Source organism: Rhamphochromis longiceps, linkage group LG11 (genome assembly GCF_057381845.1).
Source record: "Rhamphochromis longiceps isolate RC_006_pf linkage group LG11, R_longiceps_female_GT1.1, whole genome shotgun sequence".
NCBI lineage: Eukaryota > Metazoa > Chordata > Actinopteri > Cichliformes > Cichlidae > Rhamphochromis > Rhamphochromis longiceps.
Genome location: NC_140567.1, coordinates 12,901,714 through 12,925,384, shown reverse-complemented (window position 1 = coordinate 12,925,384; position 23,671 = coordinate 12,901,714). Strand labels below are relative to the sequence as shown.

At 40.3% G+C, this 23,671-nt stretch overlaps 2 protein-coding genes across 12 annotated transcripts in view; both read right to left on the bottom strand.

Annotated features, from left to right (window-relative positions):
* The window catches only part of grb10b (growth factor receptor-bound protein 10b), an 80,351-nt gene extending 64,506 nt beyond the window's left edge, over window positions 1–15,845 (bottom strand). The window contains exon 1 of one of the 3 annotated variants that reach the window (XM_085422357.1): window positions 15,404–15,845. The gene's annotated coding sequence lies outside the window, so the exon portion shown is untranslated. The remainder of the gene's footprint in view (window positions 1–15,403) is intronic. The other 2 variants (XM_085422356.1, XM_085422355.1) reach the window with 2 other exon arrangements.
* A 3,768-nt stretch (window positions 15,846–19,613) lies between these two features.
* Window positions 19,614–23,671, bottom strand: part of cobl (cordon-bleu WH2 repeat protein) — a 69,441-nt gene continuing 65,383 nt past the window's right edge. For all 9 annotated transcript variants that reach the window (XM_085422346.1, XM_085422345.1, XM_085422354.1 and 6 more), the window contains 4 exons: window positions 23,431–23,616; window positions 23,191–23,307; window positions 21,891–22,193; window positions 19,614–21,403 (listed from right to left, as the gene is read on the bottom strand). In XM_085422346.1, coding sequence (XP_085278472.1) covers window positions 21,320–21,403; window positions 21,891–22,193; window positions 23,191–23,307; window positions 23,431–23,616 — 690 coding nt within the window. In that variant the 3' untranslated portion in view covers window positions 19,614–21,319. The remainder of the gene's footprint in view (window positions 21,404–21,890; window positions 22,194–23,190; window positions 23,308–23,430; window positions 23,617–23,671) is intronic.

The following is a 23,671-nucleotide window of genomic DNA, read 5'->3' as shown; positions in this document are numbered from 1 at the left end:
GGAGCCACAGCTGTAAAAGCTGCTGGTCATGATATCGGTTTGGTTATCTGGTGAGAGGGAAACATGAAGATGAAACCAGGAGATGTCCTTACTGAATCATCAGAGCTGTGATGGAGAAACAGGTTTACCTTTTAGGTGACATGAATGAGTTGAAGGGAAGTTATGAACTGTTTCTGAGAGATAAATAACACCAGGATCCTTTTCTATGTAGCTGACAGCTGGTAACTGTGCAGGGGCGGGTCTAGCAAAGTTTTGCCAGGGGGCCAGGTAGGACATTAAAAGGGAAAGGGGGGCACAAGGAAATACTTTTCTTTCTTATTCTCATTTAAAATGTCTAGTTTTTATTAAATAATTGTCTGAATCTTACAACCAAAGTTTTTATCTGATGTAAAATGTATAGAAATCATACATATACCAACAAGACTGTATATCACTGTCACAACAGCATTTGTTTTCATTCAAAAGCTTTATGGCTTTTCCTATAATACCTGGTGGGCCGGTCTCTAGTCAAAATACCCGGGCCGTTTTTCTTTTTGTCCCAGTTCAGCCCTGGGCACGACACGCAGTGAATTAATCTAAGATCACATTAACTCTGTATCTCTGTATTAACAAACATGCCATATTGGCCCAGTTTATTTTTCTTATTGTTGTGAGGAGATCATAAATAGCATTTGCCTTTTCTGTTTTAGTTCATCTGGTGTTATGGAGTTCTTGTTATGGATAAAAAGTGTCTTTTTTGGGGTTTCAAAATAGCTGATAACTATTCGCTGATAGCTGCCAACATCTGCAAACAAATATAATTCTATAAAGTGGTTCTATATAGTGTGTAACTGTTAATATAGAGCATTATGAAATTTATTGCTAATGCAATCATATGGCACACTGACTTTGAGGAAATTTTAGATGGCACTCATCAGAAAGGTTGCCTACCCCGTCTTACATAATACCACAACCTTTCTTGGAAACAAGATTCTGAGTAGTTACTTTAAAAATAAAAAATAAAACTTCATGCCCTTTGCTCTAGTTTTTCTGTATTAACTGCCAACCTGTCTGTTCAGTTTGTATTTCCTACTTTGTGTCAGCATGTTAGTTACTGATTAGTTTACCAATCCAGTCACAGCATAGCTTCCTGCTAGGATCTGTGACACACTCAATACTTTACCATAGTATATCACTTTATACCTCTTTCGTTATTGGGACACACACACACACACACACACACACACACACACCTGTGTCAACTACTCTTGTTGTGTATACAATTGTAAAATATGTTCACCGCAGTCAGCCTAATTCCAGCTGATTAGACTGGACACAGCTTAACAGGTGGCTGTTCAACTCTACTCAGTCATCTCTGGAACGCAGAGAGCATTCTTTCCACACACTGTTGACAGAGGAATCACAGGCAATACAGTCCTCTGTAATATGATTTAATATCAATGTGCATCTAGTGTGCAATCATTTACAATACACACTTACACAGTGTTTAAGCTTCCTAGTTAGGTATCATAACATCAAAAGGTGACTTTTTTAACCCCTAAAGGGGTGGTCTTGTGCTTTTTCTTAAAACAGACCAATGCCCTGGAGTCAACATCTGCACAGGACTCCTTTTCCAAGCTCACCTGTTTCTCCTGCAGGGATTCTGATCACTCATTGAACACCTTTGATCTCTCCCTCACTCATTCTCTCTCATCCCACTGGGAAAAATATGGGAAAGATGTTCGACGGCTTAATAAGTCAGTATTTAAAGATTATTGGAAAAAAGGTTGCGTTTTGAGAACGTGCTCACAACAGGAACAGATTTCCAAATAAAATTCATGTCTCGTTAATATATTTTATATATTAACACACTTCATGCAATGCTAGTCAAACCAGGTAAGATTAAAATGAAGCACCCTTTTATATTCTTCGACAGTCAATCCTGTGATTATGATGCAGACAACATAAGATCGCGTCCTTGATTTCCATGTACATGAGATGCTCAGCTCTTGTTTTAGGATGTATGCAAGTCCTGTCACCGCAACAAAGTGCAGGTGGAACAAGCTTGACATCACTCGACATCTTCAAATGGAAGTGTCAAGAGCCTGACGAAAGAGTCCGCTTCTAACCCGAGGGGTAGAGAAAAGTAACTTGTTACACCGCCATTATATTTTGAGTCTGCTAGTATGCAATGGTCAAGTTGCTTTGGACAGATTTTATCAGAGGGTGAACATGTGCATTGTTTCAGGTGGATTCCAAGTGGACCTGAGAAAAAAAAAAAAAAAAAAAAAAAGTATAACAAAAACAACCACTTGTCAGTGGCTCCTGCAGTTGTCTGCACGAGCCCCTGTAAGCAAGAGTAACCCAGTCCTTCAGTTCTTTTTACTACTGCAAACATTACTTAAGAGAATTGACACAGAATAAACAGTTTTACTGGATGGTAACTGATGACTTCAAGAGTAGCAATAATTGAAAAAGAACACCGTTTAGGTAAATGTTTCTCATTTGAACAGATGGCAAATTAACTGGCAGTTGGTGCTTAAGGAGGAAGTTATAAATGACAACATTTGTTGGCACACAAAGTGGGCAGTTAGCAGTAGTGCTGCAGCTATCGATGAATCGATTTTATCGATAAAATAAGAATACTGAAAACACCGTACTCTATAATGCATCTTCACATCCACCCAGTCGATTCCAATATGTATGGCTTTTCTTCACACAGTCTTTGGAGAAAAGCATTCTGGAATTAAATCATGAACGTTCAGTTATTGCCAGCCCCTGCCGCTTCCTTAGACGCAGCTGTAATAACTGCTGCTTGGTTACATGTGCGCCTGCATTGCCCATCTTTGTCCTACTGAGAACTTTGGGTGGGGCTTATGTGTCCGTCTTGAGGTGTGTAGTTAAAGTTAAGTCATAGCTCAAAGATGGGTGTTAAAAGAATTCACTGCAGTGACTCTAATGACTGATGTAATGTTTATGAGATAGTCACAAGTGTGATTGTGACTGTCCTGACCAAGTTTTTTTTTTGTAAGAACAGTCTTTAGACATTATTTATGTTTGCACAAATCTGTACTTGCCAAGTTGCTTTTGCTGGAAAAAACATGAATAATTTTTTTTTTTTTTTGCAGTAATAGAGATTCAAAATCTACACAACTAGGATAAGTGGCAGAAAATAGATGGATTGGTTTTGGTCTCTAAAGAACTGCCAAACAAATAATCACCAAGGAAGAAAGAAAATCCATCCATCCATGAATCACCAAAGACTGGTTGGCAACCCAATAACAATCACCACTTATATATTTTTCCTTTTCCCCAACTGTTGTTGCCATTCGCTATTTGAAATCATTCTTTAAGAAGTTGCAGCACCAAAAACCTCCTGCTGATAGCGCTGGTCACTAGCAGTTTGCAATCTTTGCCTGTGGCTGATTTGTCTATCAACACTAACTACCAGCTGAGCAGTTGTTTGCTGTAACTTGTCCCTGACTGCTGCAGCCAACATGTTTCAAAAGCACAACTTTTACTTTGAAAGCACCTGTCTCCATTTCTGATTTGTGGCCATCTTTCAGTTTTATGACCACTTAGAGACTAGCTGGTGAGTGTTTGCAGACAAGTCAGTGACTTGCAAACCACGGTAGTCTCGCTAACTAGTTGAGAAACACATTTTTCCCTTTGCGACTGGCATTTGCCAGATGGTTGCCAATTGATCTGTTAGCAGATGTGATTATGACAATTCCATATTTACAGCTCGTTTCTACTGCTCCCAAGTGTCCAAAAAATATCAAGTAATGTGTTTTTAAGAATTCTTATAATGCCCCTTCTTGACATGGAATACATAACGAAGCCCAAAGTTGGTGTTTGACAACTTTCTAAATCTGAACAGATCAGACTCTGGTACAATAACTATGGCAAGCTTACCCATTCCGATTATCACAGTTAATCGATGCTGCAGTGTAACAGACCAGCTACCGCCCCTTTCTCCAAACCCTCTCTCAGTCTCAGCCCCTGTGCTTCAGTCCAGACCATAAACAGTGTCTCAATTCAAGAATTGAAACAGCTCCAACTAATGTCTAGGGACTTGTGGAGAACCCACTGAAGGGAATGACCGTAACCCAACCCTGAGGGAGGGAAGGTCAGTCATTTTTCTGTATGTTTAAAGAAGCCAGACACCTTAAGTGATAATATTCAGTTTTTAAAGCTGCATGTTATCAATTCGTCCTATGACAGGGCAACCTACAGAAATCTATTACATGCCAGAGTGTGAGTGGTAAGGGTGTAGCACTTTGACACATACAGCACCATAATGTAAATCGAGTGAGCTGGAGATTTACTCTCGATACCTTAGGCTCCATAGGTTTATCTTTAAATCTGTGTAATTTCTTTATATCTTGAACATTATTAAACAAATATAATTCACTGCATGTATTGTAAGATATTAAACCCACAAATAACTATTGACACTTGCCAATACCTGAAATTATTAATGTTTAAGCCTTTCTAGTAAGGTTGCCAGAGCTGGCGGTTTTTACAGCAATGCAACGCTGAAAGACGGAAAGAAAAAGTTAAACAGAGGATCTCTGTCTTCTGTTTTAATCAGCAGATCAGATGGTAGTCACTCCTCAGTGGATGTGCTTGTTGCACATCTTGATTAGTCATTAATTGGCAGCTTTCATTATTTGTGAGCAGCAGCGTAAAGTGGGGCTATAAGAGAGGGCCTGATGTCATGCCGGGGTAGGCTGAATAGCACCAGTCTAGGAGAGAAAAGCCTTTTGGAAATGTGGACAGTGCCTAATTGGATGAGGATTTCACTTGGCTGCTTTGGAGAACTGGTCTTATGCAATGGCATAGATGAATGGACCAGGCTTGGGAGCCACGATGCTTGCACTCAACTTGGTTGCAGTGGTGGCCCCAAGGGGTTACATTAGATGTATTTGCCTTCTCATGACACCATCTTTACAACACGTTAGGTGGTGGGAGCACCCAACACCGTTAACTGTACAGCGCTGTAACATGCAAAGAAATGCCACACCATAAAGCTGATAAATACCAAAACTGAGTCACACAGTCTCATCCTCCATACAAAAACAAAACATCAAACCCAACTAAAACTGTCCTTGTAATGAAAACTCAAATCAGAAAGGCTCTTGAGTTCTGCGTGACCACTTTAGGGGAATAAGACTTATTTTACTTACTTAGTCTTAGGAATGCTAACAAACTTGGCTGTCTGAAAAACAATTACCGTAACAAGGACTTAACATAAGTCCTATTCATAAGTACCAAAGTACGCCACATTAAGTCCTAATCCCTTTTAAGACTGAGAAATAATACTGGCAAACCAAGGGGCAGAAAATCTAGTAATGTACAGAAAAATAAACATGTTCATAGTCAATGGTGTGGCATTCAGATACAAGAGAGACTAAGACACCGATTTAGTCCAGAACAGATATAACTAACACCACAAATACTGTTAAGAGTTCTTGCTGGGGATAGTTTCTAGGGGAAAAATAAAAAATTAATCACGCAGTTCATGAAGACAGCTAATTTTGCTTTGCAGATTCCATCTAACATAGTAAGACTGATAAAGATGGTAAGTAAAAGTAGGAGATAGGTTGCACCTAGACAAAGACAATGGGCTACACTGTGAGAACTAAAACTAAATATTGTAACTATGTATAAGAGGGGTCATTTCATCATCACCGTGCAACCACAGCACATTACCTGCACCCAAGCGACCACAGGCTCCGGTAGGGCTGAACGATTATGGAAAATAATCTAATTGCGATTTTTTGCCCCAATATTGCGATTGCGATGCGATTATTTTTTAATGTATTTGTCTTCTGTATTATTAAACAAAGACAAGCAATACATCATATAGTATGGCCAATACTATATTACATTAATTTTAAACTGTTCTTTCCTGGAAGACAGACCTCTGTTATGATGACATGAGGTGATGCATGAATTGATGACTGACATTTTTATTTAACTTCTTCAATCACAACAGTATATTTGAACATACACAATAGTTTATTTTTAGCTTACAAACATCTGAGCATAAAGTGCTGACAAGGAACCCTGGTGTAAACATTAAAATGAAAGTCAGTACAATGTGCAGATTGCAGAAATATACATAAAAAAAAAAAATCAGTGGCTTTACCACACTCAGTTTTTCGACATCTGTGAACTACTAGACAGTCATTCAATTAAAAAAATAATATTAAATAAATAAAACTAATAAATAAAAAATACACACATCTTACTGATCTCTGCAGTCAGTAACATTACACATAAAGTGCAAACATAATAGCAATTGTATAAACACACACACAAACACGCCTTTAAAGTTTAAAGGCGTGAAATTGGACGGTCTAGCCTTCTGATTAGCTAATCAGAAGGCTAGTTCTGATTAGCGTCACCGCTGTCTCGGTGGAGTTTAATAAACTCGGCCGTCTGCTTCTTGCTATCTAAAATATAACCAGACACTGGCGTAAATTCTCGACTGTCTCATACTTCTGTTTAATAAGTTTTCTGTTTGACGTTTAGTCAGCTGTGTGAAAACCAAGGAGGAACCCACCCGGGGGATTAATAAAGTTTTATTTTATCTAATCTAATAACTTTAATCTCAGCCAAACCGATTTACTCACGAACAAACAAAACACTGAAAAAAGCCCAACAATAACATTTTTAGGTTGTCTAAGTGACTTATATATTACGTTTAACCCGAGCAGCGAAACTCCGCGGTGATCTGAAAATGATGTGCCGGGAGTTGTGCCGTTCTCGGCCGCATCAGTAACCCTCGAGCTCCCGGCTAGCTGTCGAGCTGGTGGGTAGCAGACGCCTCTGAAAACGTCGAAGCACTTTTGCAAATATGGGATATCTTGATAAACCGAGCAGATATTTGATGTTTACACAACTACTTTCTCGCCTGAAAATATGTTAAAAGTTTATTTTGTGACCCAGAAAGATTAGTATGAGTAATTTTAAAACTTAGTAGCGGCCGCCATTGCTGGAAACTGGAGTTTGGCTGGGCCGTGCTATGAATTCTGGGATATGGTAGTAATTTGGACAGCCTTCGGCGCGTCGCTGTGACGTAATGGGTCTACAAATGCGGCCTCAGGAGGATGCAGCCCATGAATTGTATAATATAATCGCAGTATAATCGCAGCCTTTGCGGTTAGAAAATTGCACTTGATCATGTCGCGATATTATCGCAAATGCGATATATCGTTCAGCCCTAGGCTCCGGTAGGCGTTTTGTTACCTGCAGAATAAAGGAAACATTCTTGCCACTCACACAGGCTTTCAGCTACATTTGGGCGAACACCAGACAGTGAGAAACTATCCACTGTACTTAGACAAGCAAGCACTGCATCTCCTCAGGTCACAAGTGGAAAGTGGTGAGAATCAGGTTTATACAGGTCCATATTTACAGTATGGAGGTGGGGGGGAAGAATAACACCACAAAGTTTTTCCTCTGGCAAGGGTTTAGGTTCTTAGAAATTACTTTTCACAAAGCAATACATGATTACTCAGCAGTTATAGTTGAGATACCAAGGCATTCATTATTCTGTAAGCAGTCGGGGACACTCAATCCAATGTATACAATTTTAACAGTATACACAGTCCAAAAAAAGAAATAAATTATACATGTTTATGCAACTGAGTCTAAATTTACCTTTGTCCAGAAACTCAAAAAGCTGTCCCTAACATCACAAGTTTTTAAATCACCGACAGCTCAGCTGAACATTTTGGCACAAAGGGTAAAGTTGCTCTGCTTTTAGATCCGGAGTCAGTGGAATAACATGAACTATGCTGTGGTCCCTGAGCAGACCTAGGTTAATGGTGTCATGGCATCAGGGAGGGGGGGTATTAACAGTGTATAAGCCCAGACCAACCAGTTCTGAATGACTGTTAGCTGACGCAAGACCTGATGGAATGCTGCTCAGAGCACGACCACAAGCTCTTACACCACCAATACCAGTTAACAGGATATCTCTGCTAATTTTCCCCTTGGACAGCAAGTGAAACTATGCATTTATAAAAGCAGCAGTAACAGAGATACCCACTGCATACATATACGTACCTACCGTATGTCACATCGCCTCGAGTTTAAAACGAGACTCAAGTCTTGGCTTTGAAATAATTGGATTTATTACTGCAAAGCAGACAATATTTAAAATAAAAATAAAAAAAAGAAGTATGTGCAACAGAACCAAACTCATTGTAGATTCTTATGAAATACACAAACCTGAATCCTTGTGGGATTGAAGTATAACTTATTGTAAAATTCTTTGGAATACGTGCAGTCAGCAGCGTTTTGGCAGCCTGTAGCTGTACAGAGTTCATGCCCCATCATGCCTGTGCTTACTTAGCATTGACTTGAAATAGCAGGACTGGTGCTGGAGGGGGTGAAAGAAACCGCAGCTCTGGCAGTTGCCATGTGCGCAGTGATTTGACCACAAAATAATCAAACTAGAAGGGCATTTAGAGAGAGCATTCCCAACGAGGTCAATGCCCTTTATTCCATTGTTTTCAAAAAGTGACCGAAGTCTGCACCAAAATGTAATGGGTCCTTCTTTTACTCATGCGCTACCTCTGACAAGGTTCGTGAAATCTGACAGTTTTTTTTGTTTTTGCTTAACCTTGTTGACCGATACCATGATCACAAACCTTTACCTCTGCGATATAGAAACGATATGTAGCGGCAGCCACGTGATAAGGCCACTTCAAAGTTGTGTGAGAACCAAGTCTCACCACTTGGCAGCGATTTCATCAAGACCAAGATCCCATCTAAACTGGGAAAGAGCAATAACTTTCAGTGGTCACGGGGACATAAAATAGCTTGTGCTGAAACACCGCTTAAATCGGTCATGTTTTACTGCATGCTAAATATTTTGCATCATTAACAGCTCAGCCCAGAGTGGCAAATTGATCAACTCCTCAAGCTCATCTCACCAAATATCATGCGAACTCCCATTAAAGACAATAAACCAAGAAAAACAACTTCACTTACCTACAGTTCTGTGTAAATCTCTTTAGCTACCCCTGATGTTGTTACAATTTGCTATAAAGGAGCGCTGACCTTCATTTCATTTTTAAATTGGTTTTGAGTAATAGTTCTCTAGGCCTTCTGAGAGATCATTCAAGGTTTTTATTTGGGCATTAGCTGCTTTGTCACTCAATTTCATTCCAGCCCTTGGGCTTAACCATTTACATTTTCCTCCTCTCACCCCCAAGCGGTCGTAGCAGAGGCTGCCCCTCCCTGAGCCTGCTACGGAAGTTTCCTCCTATTATAAGGGAGTTTTTCCTTCCCACTGCCACCAAAGTGCCTACTCATTTGGGTGGGTGGGGCATCTCTGTCTTGCCTGTATCATTGTAGGGTGTTACAACAAAAGGGTTTTAAGGCAACTGTTGTTATACAGTGATTTGGCCCTGTATAGATCAAACTGAGCTGGACTAAATTTATAAAATTTGAGGAAACTGGAGATAGAGGACCGAAGGAAGTGGCAAGCCTTAAGAGGGGGACGAAACAAAAAAAAGAAGACATACAACACTATCTACAGCAGATAAGCACTAGGGCTGCCACAAACGATTATTTTGATAGTCGACTAGTCACCGATTATTTTTGCGATTAGTCGACTAATCAGATCATCATCCATTAGACGTAAAACTACAGCTTATTGCACCAGCAGCATCTGCTCTTATATAACTATCATTAGCTTACAGCTTTAAGTGTTTAAGGTCTGTGCTAACTAAAAATAAAGACAAGATGATAGTTTATTAAATTTTAATGAAATTTGCAGATTGTTTCGGTGAAGTTTAATAAACTCCTTGCTATCTAAAATATAACAGGACACTGGAGTATATTCTGGAGCATCTCACACTTCTGATAATCAGCTGTCTGCTTGACGTTTATTCAGCTGTGTAAAAACCAGGGGCGGAGCCTGGGGGTGGCTTACTGGGCTTAAGCCCGGGTTGTTTTGTCAGAAGCCCGGGGTCTTTTGGAGTGTAATTTTTCATAGTTAGATGTCTGGCTGACAACTGTATAAAAGAAAAAGTACACACAATATTCGAAGCACATAGTGCACACTGTGGGAATTTACGACTGTGCGTGAATCCCCTCTGATATTGGTATGATCCGAGCTCAGGCACTAAGCGACTGAGCGAGGGGGCGGGGCAGCTGCTGCCTGTGAGTGCGCTGTTGGAGAAACTGAGTCAGCTATACTAAGGAGAGCTTAAGTTTGACCAGGTACCAAAGCAAATCATTCGTACCGTACAAATAATGTAAATATGACGGTGAATCACGAAAGATTGATATCAAACTGATCACTTGACCCATATTACGTTACTTGCTCTTCAAGTGAATCAACAAATGGCGAAATGAAAAGCGAACAAATGCTATTTTTTTAAGAGTCTTAGCTTACATGTGTTTATTTCATATTTTCAGTTCTTACCCTCCCCGACTAAATCGGTTTCAGTTATGTACTGAAATATAAGAATGGACATTAGAGGGTTCTTTCAAAGAAAAAACTCTGGTAAATGTTATTTTATATATTATGCTTTGTATGTTGTTCAGTATATTTCTATGCAAAACAAGAGGGGTTTCAGTACACAGCAGGATATTCACATTTGTAACCAGATATTTACATACACTTTAGGGAGAAAATTTTTTTACTGTACAACATCAATTTAGAGTAAACTTTTGTTAGATAAATATTGAAATATCTTTTGAATTAGTTTAATGTCAGAATAAAGAGAGACAGAGCTTTCTGTTTTTTTATCACTTTGATCAAATTTAGGAGTACATGTACACTAAGTTTGTTAATTAATAAGAAACTCCAGACGATTCCATTCTGAGCTGCAGAAGCTTCTGATAGGTTAGTAGAGTCCATGTGAGTAAATTGGTGGCACACCTGTGGATGCATATAAGGCAAAACACAGAGCCTGTTTCTTTGAAATGGGAAAATCAAGAGATGTCAACCAAAACACCAGGAAAAGAATTGTGGAGCTCCATAAATGTGGCTCAAGTTTGAATACAATTTGGTGCCATTTGCAATTAAGAAATACAGATAGTTTCTCTCTTTACTCTTAAAGTTAACAAATATGTTTTTTATATTTATCAATCTAAAAAAATAAACATTTAGTTTGATTTGATCTTACAATTAAAAAAGTGATTGTGTTTTGATCTGAAGAGTACATAAATATGTGGTTTCAACTGTATATTTGATGATTGTCAGCACAAAGAGGGAGAGAGAGGAACAGAGAGGGAGATGGAGAATGAGGACAGAACAGAGATGAAGAAGAGCAGGTGAGACATACATGTTAGTCAAATGGTTGTTTACCAAAAGTATCACCGTATCATAGGTCCTCGTGTATCTCGTACCTAGTGTTTCTTTTTAGGTTTGTTATTTTTCAAATTCTATATTTATTAAGTTATGCAGGCTTGTTTGCACAACAAGGCTAAATAATTATATAAACTTTTCTCAATCTAAATAGTGGACTTTGGTAGAATTAAAAAAATAAGTGTAGTGCAGGTCTATGATGATTTTTAGTGCTACTATCATCTAGTTCTGATTCTGGTTCTGTCTTTGTTAAGTCCTAAGTAGTCCTGATTTTGAACTCTTGTAGTCCTGTTTTAATTCCGGATCAGTTCTGGGTCTGGTTGAATTGGGGTTTAGTCTTCGTGTCTTGATACACCCCCGACTTTGTTCTGCCTTGCTGCTTAATTAAAAAACTAGTTTAAGGTGTCCTGCACATGTGATATATATTTTTCCCTATATGAAGTCATTCATTATTGAACAAAACTCAAAACAGAGCCTATTAATCTTTCAGTCATTTCTAAACACCCCCCCCCCCCAAAAAAATAAAATAAAATCCCACATGCATACTACCCTTTAGGGCTAAGCCCCGGGTGTTTCAAATGTCTGGCTCCGCCTCTGGTAAAAACTATAACTTTAATCTCAGACAAACTGATTTACTCAGGAACAAATAAAATACTAAAAAAAAAAAAAAAAAGCCAAACAATAACATTTTAAGTTATCTAAGTGACTCATATATATTTAACCTGAGTAGCGAAAGACGGCGGTGGGTTTGAAAACGATTTGCGGGGAGTCTGGTGTTCTCACAGCGCTAGTGAGCCTAGCCCCCGGCTCGCTAACGAGCTAGTGGGTAACAGATGTCTCCGAAAACGTCGGAGCGCTTTTGAAAATATGTGGTGTCCTGATAAACTGAGCAGATATTTGAGGTTTACACAGCTACATTCTCGCCTGAAAATATGTTAAACGTTTATTTTGTGACCCAGAAAGAATAATAAGAGTAATATTAAAACTAACTAGCTGCCGCCATTGTTGGAAACTGCGCTGGGCCGCGCTATGAATTCTGGGACACAGCTGCTTCTTCTTCTTCTTTGGGGTTTAACGGTAGCTGACATCCTTGTACATGCAATGCTGCCATCTTCTGTTTCAGTCCGTTATTACACTCTTAAATCCTGCCACTTATTCCTGCGTCTTTTGTGATCGTACAAAGTTTCAAACGACGCGTCGACTATTAAATCAGTCGTCGACGATTTTGATAGTCGACGTAATCGTGACTAGTCGACAAATCGTGGCAGCCCTAATAAGCACCATCTGAAAATCATGTCTTTAAGCAAAGACCTGACACAGAACCTAAGAGATGCATCTGATGCTTCAGTTGATACATCGGCTATTCACTAAAGCCTCATTAGAAATGGTTTCAGTAGATGGGTTGCTGTCAAAAAGCTATTCTTACGGAAGGGAAACAGGGGGAATAGGCTAAGATTTAAAAGCATAGCAAGACAGAGGAAAAAGAAAAGGAAATCCCCACAAAGCAGCACCACCAGTCATGGATTGGCCTCATTCAAGCTGTAATGATGATGAATACAGGTTGCCAAACATCAACTTTCAAGTTCATGAGAATTGTATTAACTGTTTTTGCCTTATATAATGCATTTCTGTGTATATTTGCACATGTTTCAATAAATCACCCATTTCCCTACCAAATATAAATGAGGGTTGGCTCAGGGCTTTTGCACGGTACAGTACAGCTTGACTACAATAAGTAGACATACCATCATAATACAGTTGTGAACATCATAACCTGGAATGTGGCTTATGTTTTTGTTTGGTCCTGCTGTTGATTGGCTCTCTGGTGGCAGGAACGAGGATCCTTTAAGTTGCAAGAGTTTGTAATAATGATTCTGTTTAAGAAGCACTTCCCAATTTCATGTGCACCAACTGGCAACTTAAGTAAGATATCAGGAGTTGGCAGCACTGCCCTCTACCTGTATTTGTTCTGAGATGGTATATTAAGTAAGTATTAAGTATGCTGTGACAAAACAAATTTCCCACGTGTGGGACTAATAAAGGTTATCTTATCTTATCTTAATTTGAAGACATGCTACCAAATTTAAATGCTGTGGATTTGGAATCTCTTTTTTAATATCAGAACCAGGGTTGAAAACAAACAAAAAAAAAATATATATATATATATATCAGACAAGTTCATTGGTTATTGATCGTCGGGTGTTTTATGTTTAATTTTGTGCTGTTTTTATGTGTGCCTTTTCCTTGTTTCTATTAACAGTCCAGTTCCTTGAGAATCAACTTAGCAAATAACTAAATGCAATTAGGAAGTCTTGCTTTTCTGAGTTAATGAGCTATCCCAGAGCTCATTCTAGGGAAGCCAGCCTCATATTGCTGGTTTTTCCCTACCAGCAACAACACACCTGACAGGTTCTGCTCCATATGTTATCACCACCTGTTTGTAAATGGAATGGCTGCAAAAGTGTCCTTCATCTGATTGCCTCATTTAGGTCAATCAGTCTGTGAAGCACAAACACCTTGGTGAATAGATCAACAACTGGATTAGTGGGCTGACAGCAGCCTTTTTTGGAAGGATTTAACTTAATGTTGTAGTTGTATTCAAAATAACTAGATATAATTCCTACTTTAATGCTGACCAATTTTATACAATAATAGTTAAACAAGAGGAGGCTGAAAGGAAACTGAAGATCATCAGATAAGTTTGAGTTTAGAGAAAAGCAAATAGTCCATATTTTGACGAGACAGAAGTACTTTAATAAAAAAAAAGGAAAAAAAAGTGGTAGTAGTCAGTCATGCATCAGCCTCCAAGCGCCCCTCTCTGGTCCCACCCCACATTCCCAGAGAGAACACTGATCTGTATTCAAAACACACAGGTCAACATCAATAGTCTCTAGAATCATAAATTTGGGCGGTTATGTAACTTTCTGCAGAGACCACATGCAGCCAATAAAGAAATTGATTGGACGAATGCCCAAATGACAAGGCAGATTAGAGGACCTAAGAAGAGTTGCTTTGTCAGGACCTTTCCACATAAAGTTAGATAATGATCAGGCTCTCTCATTTACTAATCCTTTCACTGCTAAAATTGTGATCACCAAACATGTTTCTCAAAGTATTGTATAACAGACAAAATATTGGGCTGTTGACTTAATATGTGCTCCAACGGCCTTTAAGACAGCGTGCAATACAGATTGAAGTGTTCAACAGACAGGCTCCCCTTGTGCATTCAAAGTATTTGGGGTAAAGCTCAAAGACGGGGTGCCTAAAGATTTTCACACTAAGCAGCCTCTATAATGGAGCCTGGATTGAAGCTTACACCCTCTGAGAGCATTATTGATTCTTCTTCCAACTAAAGTGACACCTGTTACAACCCATTAAAAACAAAATACTTCTCTCACTTTATCCTGGACCACCTGGAACCCACTCAAGGACCCATTTGGGGTCCCAGGAGCCCACTTTGAGAACCTCTGCAATGGGGCAACAAGAGTATCCCTGGAACAACTTCCTTTACCCCTCTCCCTCCCCTCTCCCGGAGTAAATGCTGCAAAAGGGATAAAGAGATAAGGCGAGAGTGGTGAAACTCTTGGGAAGGGTGTAAAGGAGAAGAGGAGGAGGGGGAGGTGGACACGGGGAGCTGGAGTCCTACTGGATACAAAGAAGGCTAAAGGGCCACTGCAGACTGCTGTCAAAGTACTACAAACAAGGCAGGCTCCTGGAATTCCAAACTGGAATGCCAAGAAACGCAGAGAAAGGTTTGGGAAATGCACGAGATTCACTGCACGAGATTTACGCACGGCTTCTCGACGTGCCTGTTCGCCTCAGGACAGGCCAGCCTGGGGCATCTTCAGCGGAAGCTTTCCACTTGTAGGTTTACAACATGGTCAGTTCAAGTGACTGCCGAAGAGCGGCGCAATGAATAAACTTTCCAAAGTTCAATGACACACCGTTGTCAAAGAGAGAGGCAGGTCCCGCACATGTCCCGAACATTCATAATGGCTTGTGTCATCGTTAAACTTTTACTACACGTCCACAATGAGCACTCTTCTGACACGCACGAGAAGCATGCTCTCGGAAACATGCACCCACCTTACAGCGAAAGCACCTCGGGCAGGCTGCGACCCTCACACGCGGACGGACACGGAGAGCCGGGGCAGGCTGGAGATGAAGGGACTGACGACAGCGTTGGATCAGGACACGCTGGTGAGCATTCCGGAGTGAACCGCTAGAGACAGAGGAGGAGAGGAGAACGCAAAAACAGTGACTGTAAAGACTGCAGGGCACTCGTCATCTCATGCGGCTAGGGGAGGACTCTCTCTCTCTAACACACGCGCACGCTTACAAACACACCCTCGCAAACGACGCCTCCCATTTATATTAGACCACGCCCACTAGAGAGACCCGATTAATGCGGCGTTCAGGTCTAAGTGGGGGAGGGCGTGTTCAGAGGGTTCCCGTGGTTTCTGGAGATGTATGTTACACTAGAACTTGGCGTTCAGTTCTTGCTGTCAGGGAGCACACGGAGGGGATTATAGAGCCGGAAATGCTATGTGCGGACATAACGTCATGCTGTCGGGGTAGCTCGTTTTCTTGTGTTTGGGGACTCTAACGTTTGTGCCCTTTAATGAATGAAAATAAAAGACAAAAACAGAGTTTCTGTAATTCCAACGAGCCTGAAAGTCAATATTTAACATGAGCACCTTTATTCTTTAAGCAAACCTGAACTATCTCTCTTTTTCCTGTAATTTCTTTAAGTAGCATTCATGAATAGTTGTATGGGCTTCTTGAAGGATATTCAAAGCTCTTCTTTGGATGTTGGCTGCCTTTTGGTCTGGTCTCCATGAAGATGATTCCACATGATATATTGAGATCTGGGTGCTGGGGAGGCCAATCCATGACAAGAACTTTTAGTCCAGTTCTTGTGTGATTTGGCATACCTCAGCCTTTTCTCTCTGCTTCTTGACAGACACCCTTCTGCTGAGACCAGTACCGATAAGGCGTCAGTGAAGAGTAAATGGATCACCTGTAGGGCCTGTGTCAGATCTTTGCTTAAGCTTTTTGTTTTGTTTTGTTTGTTTGTTTTTTTAAAAAGGACATGATTTTCAGATACTGTTCATCTGCTGTAGATAATTTTTTTGGCCGCTTGTGCTTTTGTCCTCCACTTGCAGAACACACTGCACACCATGCTGTGATATACCAATTTTTCTGCTAATAGCTAGAATCACCTTGTTGGTGCCTGTCAAACTGTGCTATATTTAGCATTTTCTGTAGATTCAATTAAAGAAATATGAAGAAATACCTAAAGATAAAGTTCAAAATTGATTATGTGCTAAGTTGTCTTATATATAGATACAACACTGGTTCGTTCCTTGGATTAAGTGCCTTTTTATGCTTTAATGATTCCTCGGTTAGTTTTAAGTGGCTTGACCAAAAAAGAATCCTTTGAAAAAGATCAGTTGAGTTAAAAAGCAGTCAATGTCCAAAGAAAAACTGTCAAAGACCCTTAGAAAGGGGCTGCAGCTGCAGTAATGCAGACGCTGCACCGGTCCGTCGTGGTGAAGAGGGAGCTGAGTGTAAAAGCGAAGCTCTCAATTTACCGGTCGATCTACGTCCCTACCCTCACCTATGGCCACGAGCTGTGGGTAGTGACCGAAAGAACGAGATCACGGATACAAGCGGCAGAAATAAGCTTCCTCCGAAGGGTGGCTGGCCTCTCCCTTAGAGATAGGGTGAGAAGTTCGGCCATCCGGGAAGGGCTCAGAGTAGAGCCGCTGCTGCTCCACATTGAAAGGAGCCAGCTGAGGTGGTTCGGGAATCTGACAAGGATGCCCCCTGGGCGCCTCCTGGGTGAGGTGTTCCAGGCATGTCCCACTGGGAGGAGGCCCCAGGGCAGACCCAGGACACGCTGGAGAGATTATATCTCTCGGCTGGCCTGGGAACGCCTTGGTGTTCCCGCGGATAAGCTGGAGGAGGTGGCTGGGGAGAGGGAGGTCTGGGCCTCTTTGCTTAGGCTGCTGCCCCTGCGACCCGGCCTCGGATAAAGCGGATGAAGATGGATGGATCGATGGATGGATGGACCCTTAGAAAGCTGAAACTGAAGCCTGGGCTATTGCTCTAAATCCCTTAAAAATACAAGAATACAAGTCTAGCTTTTTAGAAGCAAAACATAAAGAAATGAAATAAAAGAAGCAGTACAGCATGTCAGTGTTAGGCCTACAGATTAAAGTCTAAAATTACTTGTCAGGACTGAAATAGTGAACCATGGTGGCTGCATGTAAAGAGTGCTATTAAAGTGATACACCTGCAGCCTAAAGCTAAGGACTCCGCTTTTAATTAGAGCCGTGCTCTGACAAGCACAATCTGAAACAAAAACACCAGTAGCTGGAAGGTATGTAAATTGCACAACTGAGGGTCAGATCTCATTCTAAGTTATCTCTCAGCACTGGTGTGTTTTCACCCCTCTGAGTTTCCCCATATTGCATAAGAGCTTCTCATGTTTATGTTATTGAAAGCAACGTCAGTGTTGCAAACGTAGCTTGTGTGTTTTTGTAATGTAGGCTGTTAACTACTTTAAAACATACACACACTTTTTAGGCAGACTGTAATGCATCAAAGAGAACAACTTGACACGAGTGCCCCACCCCTTCTGTCTCCACCAGGAATTAACCAGTGTTCAGTTCATTTTTATGCATACATAAAGCTTGAATAGCTTCATAAGTGATGGGAAAACCCCATAAGAGTCTGAACTGCAAGAACTCGTCAGTCCTGAGCTGTTTGCATATGCCAGGACTTAAAGAATAGACACTGTGAAGCCACCCAGTCACACACACTTACACACGCTGACATACAAGCATGCAACAAAGCATTCGCTTTATGTCTGTCATTTGAGAAAAAAGTAAACACACAGTGTGCTGATTTTACGTCATCAGACATTCAGCTTCACACAGGCCTTTTGTTTAAATGATTGATCAGATACATAGTAGACTAGCCAACACTGGAAAACAAAAAGAGCGCAACCCCTGCTGATAGTCAGCGTGTCCATCACTCATAAGTCGCCGAGTCGAAACTAACAAAGCTGGGTAATATACACCCAGGCAATTAGTGAAGCGTTTATTAAAGTTTCTTACATGATTATGGATGGGCCACTATGGAGGGACATAAGGCCATGGTTAGTACTTATTAGCTATTTATTTTATTATTTTAAACTTATTGTGCTGTCTTTGATCCCTTTTCCATTAGTGAACATGGAGGCTGTCAGAAATCTAACCCTTAACAGGCTCAGGCCTACATGTTACCATTAATATGTAATGGTTAACAAACACAAACCCGGCAATGAGGAATAAAATCAAGAACCAGAGTCAAACCTGAATGACTATATTTTTGTTCGATTATGTGGCGTAACCTTCTGGTAATTCTTGATTTGGAGGTTGTTTACGTTGGTAGGCTGGTTAAAATGGTTTGGAACGGCAACAAAGGCACAAGCCCGAATACACGTACATGCTCAGAACAAAAATATCACCCGCAGTAACCCACCCACTGACACACAGACATCCACCCACTCAAACACACCCTTTCACATATTTGTAAGGAGGATTAGAAGGGTTGTAGAACGAGCATGAATGCGAACCCACTAAAGAGTCTGTGGTCCCAGCAGGAATTTACTGCTCTCTCTCTTGGCCAAGCTCACCCTTCTGCACTCTGATATTTTTTTCTCCGCCGTGAAAGTTTCAATTAACCTGTCTGTCTGGGAACACCTTGAGAGAAGGCATTTAAAAAGCCTCAGTGTTCAAATTCTGCTAGCTTTTACACGACACTTGTGGCGAACCAGGATGTGCGTGCACAAAATATGCATTCCTAGTTCAATTTGGAATAAAATCTGGATGTTTGCATCATTCATTTGCATCTGAGGGGTGGGGGGAGTGAAGCGGCACAAAGTCTAATGTTTCAGGATTCAGGAATACAGGAAAGGTTCAAGTTCTTTGAGAGTAATTTTGTGTGACCACATAGTGATGAGTCACGGCCATGAGCTGCTGCCCGGAATAGTAGCTCATCTGTGGCGTGGCAGAGCGGTTACAATATGTTTCATAAGGACTGCAGGATAGCCACAGTCTTCCAGCGAACCACAGTGCTGGGAATGGCACAGACACATCGGGAGGTGGGGTGGGATGCTTTCCAGGGCAAGGTTCATGCTGCCATCTGCTAAACCTAACATCTGTCTAATTGCTATTTGAGAGGTGGGGCACATATTTTCATTTATATAATCAAAACAAAAGACAGTAGCAGGTAAATTTTTGCTTGATTACAAAATGTATTTATTGAATCAAAAAAAAAGGTAAACAAAATTAACCTTCTCCATAAAACAATGTGCACTTTAAACATAAAAAGCAATAGCTTATAAAAACGTTCACTCAGTAAGTGGAATAAAGCAAATCTATCGCAATGATTTACAAGATATACACTTCGGTAGGCTTTTATTTTGTAGCTCCCTCCCCTCCCAAAATTAAGTTAAAGTTTACCTCTGAAGTTATAGAATTTTGCATCATGCATGAAGTAAACACAAATTAAAGTTAGTGTCTATAAAACTAGTTAACCCCCTTTACTCAAAGACTCGAAATACACAGCAGCAAACATTTTACCTGAATATGGAGCGTAAGCTTTTCTTCATTCTAACGATGATCCAGCATGGACTTTAATCGTATCTAATACAAACTATTTAATGGCTCTCACTCATAGCTATGACCCACTAAACCTCCCCTACATAGCAGAAAGAAATGCAATAATGCTTAAATTATGACATAAGCTTTACTAAAGCTGGTTTTAGATTATCTTATCGATTTAATACACTAATCTCTTTGCTTTTTGTGAAACCGTTCTTATGGTTTTTAATGAAAATGCTTCAAAATGTTGAAATGTCAAAAAAAAACAAAAAACTATTTCAGCTACAGTATGTACAGTATGTATTTATAGCAAATGTTAAGGCTATGCTTATCATGTTTTCCACCGTGAGTCAGAAATATCACAACATAGCATCTACAGATTTTTAACAGCAGCACAAATGAAGGTTAGAAGCTTAAACAGGAGCACAGTGCACTAACAGGCACCAGCCAGTTGTTACAATATGACTCCTTAGAGTCTGAACTGTGGAAGTTGGCATTACGGACGAGATCTCCATAAAATAATACACTTAAAGCACTGCTCACGGACCTACTGTTTTCTTAAATATACAAAAAAAATTGTTTTAAATAATGTTAATTGTTACAATAAAATAGGAAGTAGTCCAGAATCTGATCAAACTTATTGCACCTCACATCGATTTTTTTTAAACAAACAATATGTGCATAACACTGACTTAGCATTAGGCATATAAGGCATTTGAAACCTACAGTGGTAAAGGCAAATGGAAATGATCACAACACAAAATGATATGAAAGTCTCATATACTATTACATTTTGCTTTCATTGGCACAGATTTATGTCAATGCTCTAGTTGCGCCTTGTGAATTCAAGGGTGGATGGCAGCGGATGTATTTACGAACAGCAATATGTTACAAAGGTGGAAAGGAACATTTCCCAGCAAGCTACTGTTTGTCAAAGCGGAACATAAACTGCAAACCTTTCACCTATCGCACCCTTTGTTAGACAGATTTTGCAGGTGTTTGGCTACTAACACAGTGAGGTTCTTCTTGCTAGAAGAAATGTTTAAATCCTTCCTCATTCATAAGTAATTACATCCCCGCTTTGCTGTTCCTTTTAGAACTACACCAATGTACGAATGAGGCCCAATATTAGTAGTAAGAGGTGTGAATCTTATTCTGAATTATTTATTTTTACTTGATTTTTCACAATTTCTGCAGTGCAAAAAAATATATCAGACAGCATTCACTGAAAATGCAACTCAAACTGTTTTTCCCCAAACACCTGCTGTAAAAGCACTATGGCAAAACACAGAAACTAAGACTACACTTAATCTATTATTTCTTGTTGTGGTGATGCCGGCTCCCCCTCTTACTGCTCAGGGATTGTTGAGGAGCTCGCTTGGATCGTTCCCAGTTTGCCGTTCACTTGAACCGTCTTCTTGGGAACTGCGACCTAGTTGAAAGAAATTGAACATGTCATTTTATTTCTCCACTGTGATAATGACAGGAGCAACAGTTTGAGGCAACACAACAACATGTGATCGGGAGTTCTTTGATTTTTCGCCCTCTTGATGCTATTCAGTCGCTACCATTGTTCCTTTCTGGTATAAACAGGGCAAAAATAACAATTCAAAAGTTTCAGAAGTCTTATTTTTCCATAGCTGCTGACCTAAAATTGAACTTTATCCCCTCGAAAATACTCATGGAGCAGTACAGTATGGCTGTCAGATTTATCTTTGTACGTGTTACAATCTGCAACTCATTTCCAGTTTCCTGGCTACTAGACCGCAGGAGATCTTTGTAGTGCCGGTGATGTCTTCCAGCAAGGGAAGCTGTGTGAAACCAGACCAAAGATGTTTTTCACGAAACTGCTGCTAATATAAAGCAAACAAAGGTTGTTCATAGTTGTAAACTTCTCTATATATTTTTAATAGTTTTACCTTTTTGAGCCTCTCAGCCGCAGATCCAGAGCGGATCGCCTCCAGCATAGCCTCCCTGGCTAGAGCAGGGTTCCTGGGGGCGTTCGCATTCGAATGTGGCACAGAGCTAGTTTTACCCTGGGGCAAGACAGGGGCAGGAGGTGGCGGTGCAATCATCGGTGGTGGTGGAGGTGGTGGGTGCGTAAAGAGAGGAGAGGTGCAGGTCAAATTCTCGGGGGAAGAGGGAGAGCTTGGACTGCTTCTCTCTTCTTCAGATGCCAACTTTCTGAATTTCTCAAGCTCATGGGCAGCTACAGATTTGACCTGTCACACAGAGCGGTGAGACAATGGTAACTGTAGACATGTAACCATATGGAAGGACAGCTGCTCCCATATGAGTCTCTGACACACACTCCTGATACACCTGATGCATAGCTAGAAAGACAAACAAAGCCTTTTCTATTTTCTTGTTAGAGACATTCAAATTTATATGAGCACTCATTACTTATTTTATAACTCCATTTAATATACATATTCAGTCTGTTTACCCTCCTTTTCAAAGAAGTACAACAGTTTTGTTTTCCGACTAAGTCATACAGCATTCCAGAGATTCCAGATCTGGCAGGGAACCTCCAGAATAGAGCCACAGATGTTTCAGCAGCAGTAGCACATTTTCTGCCTCTTTCATTCCACTCTGGTACGCAAATGTGAGCAAACCACAGAACGCTTTCCAAAAGGGTGGATGAAAATAGACACATGTGCTAGCATAACCTGCATTGCAGTGTAAGCTGCTAATGAACTAATAACACGAGACAAAGTGTTTAGCATTTACATTCTAATTTAAGCTCTTCTTGACTGTAAATGTAACGGGTACACATGCTCGTACTGTGCAAAACCATATGCGTACAACATAAAATGATATTATCAGCTTTGCTATGTATTACATTTGGCATAGCAACATGCTCACAACAACAGTTCAAACATGCTGATGTTTATTAAGTACATACAGGATATTTGACCTGCAAATGGCACTCAGAAATCACAGGGTATAGATAATATTAGGAGTTATGCTCTGCGGATATTAAATAACTGTATACTGGATACATTTTAATCTGCATCCAAATGGTGAGAAGCATTGTAACTACATGCTAAAAAGAACAGCATTTTATATATTTATAAGGAAGTGTTTTTTTATACATGCATAAATGTTAAAATAATAACTCATACTTGTATGTTTTAGATCACATCCCTCTTACTTCCACCCTGGATATCAGCATATAGAGATCAATGATACTTCTTAGCTGTTAGGATAATATTTTACCTTCTTCAGCCTGCCGGTGTTATTCTGGGCTCTAATGGCAGCCAAAAGAGCAGACCTCTCATTCTCCTCTTCAACATAAGGCCCTTTCTTTAAGGAGCTGGGGCCAGAAGTTGATATCTAACAAGGCAATAAAAAAGGAGAAAATCAGCCAACATTATTACCTAGCTTGTTTAGATGAACATATGAAACCAGATAGATGGGCAAAACGCTATCCTACAAATCATTTTATCTTGAGCTCACTTTCTTCAGCCTGTCTTTGCCTCCACCTGTCTGGATTGCCTCCATCAGACTGCTGTGCAGAGACGTCTCTTTCTCAACAGATTTATGGATCACTGGTCTGAACTTTTTAATTGGCCCAAACACCGTCACACTGCTGTCTGACACTGTTTCAGGCAGTTGAGATTTTGAAGCTGTCTCCTCTGAGTTCTGTGAATTATAAAAACAATTATTTATAGTATATTTTCAAGATTCGTATGTTGTA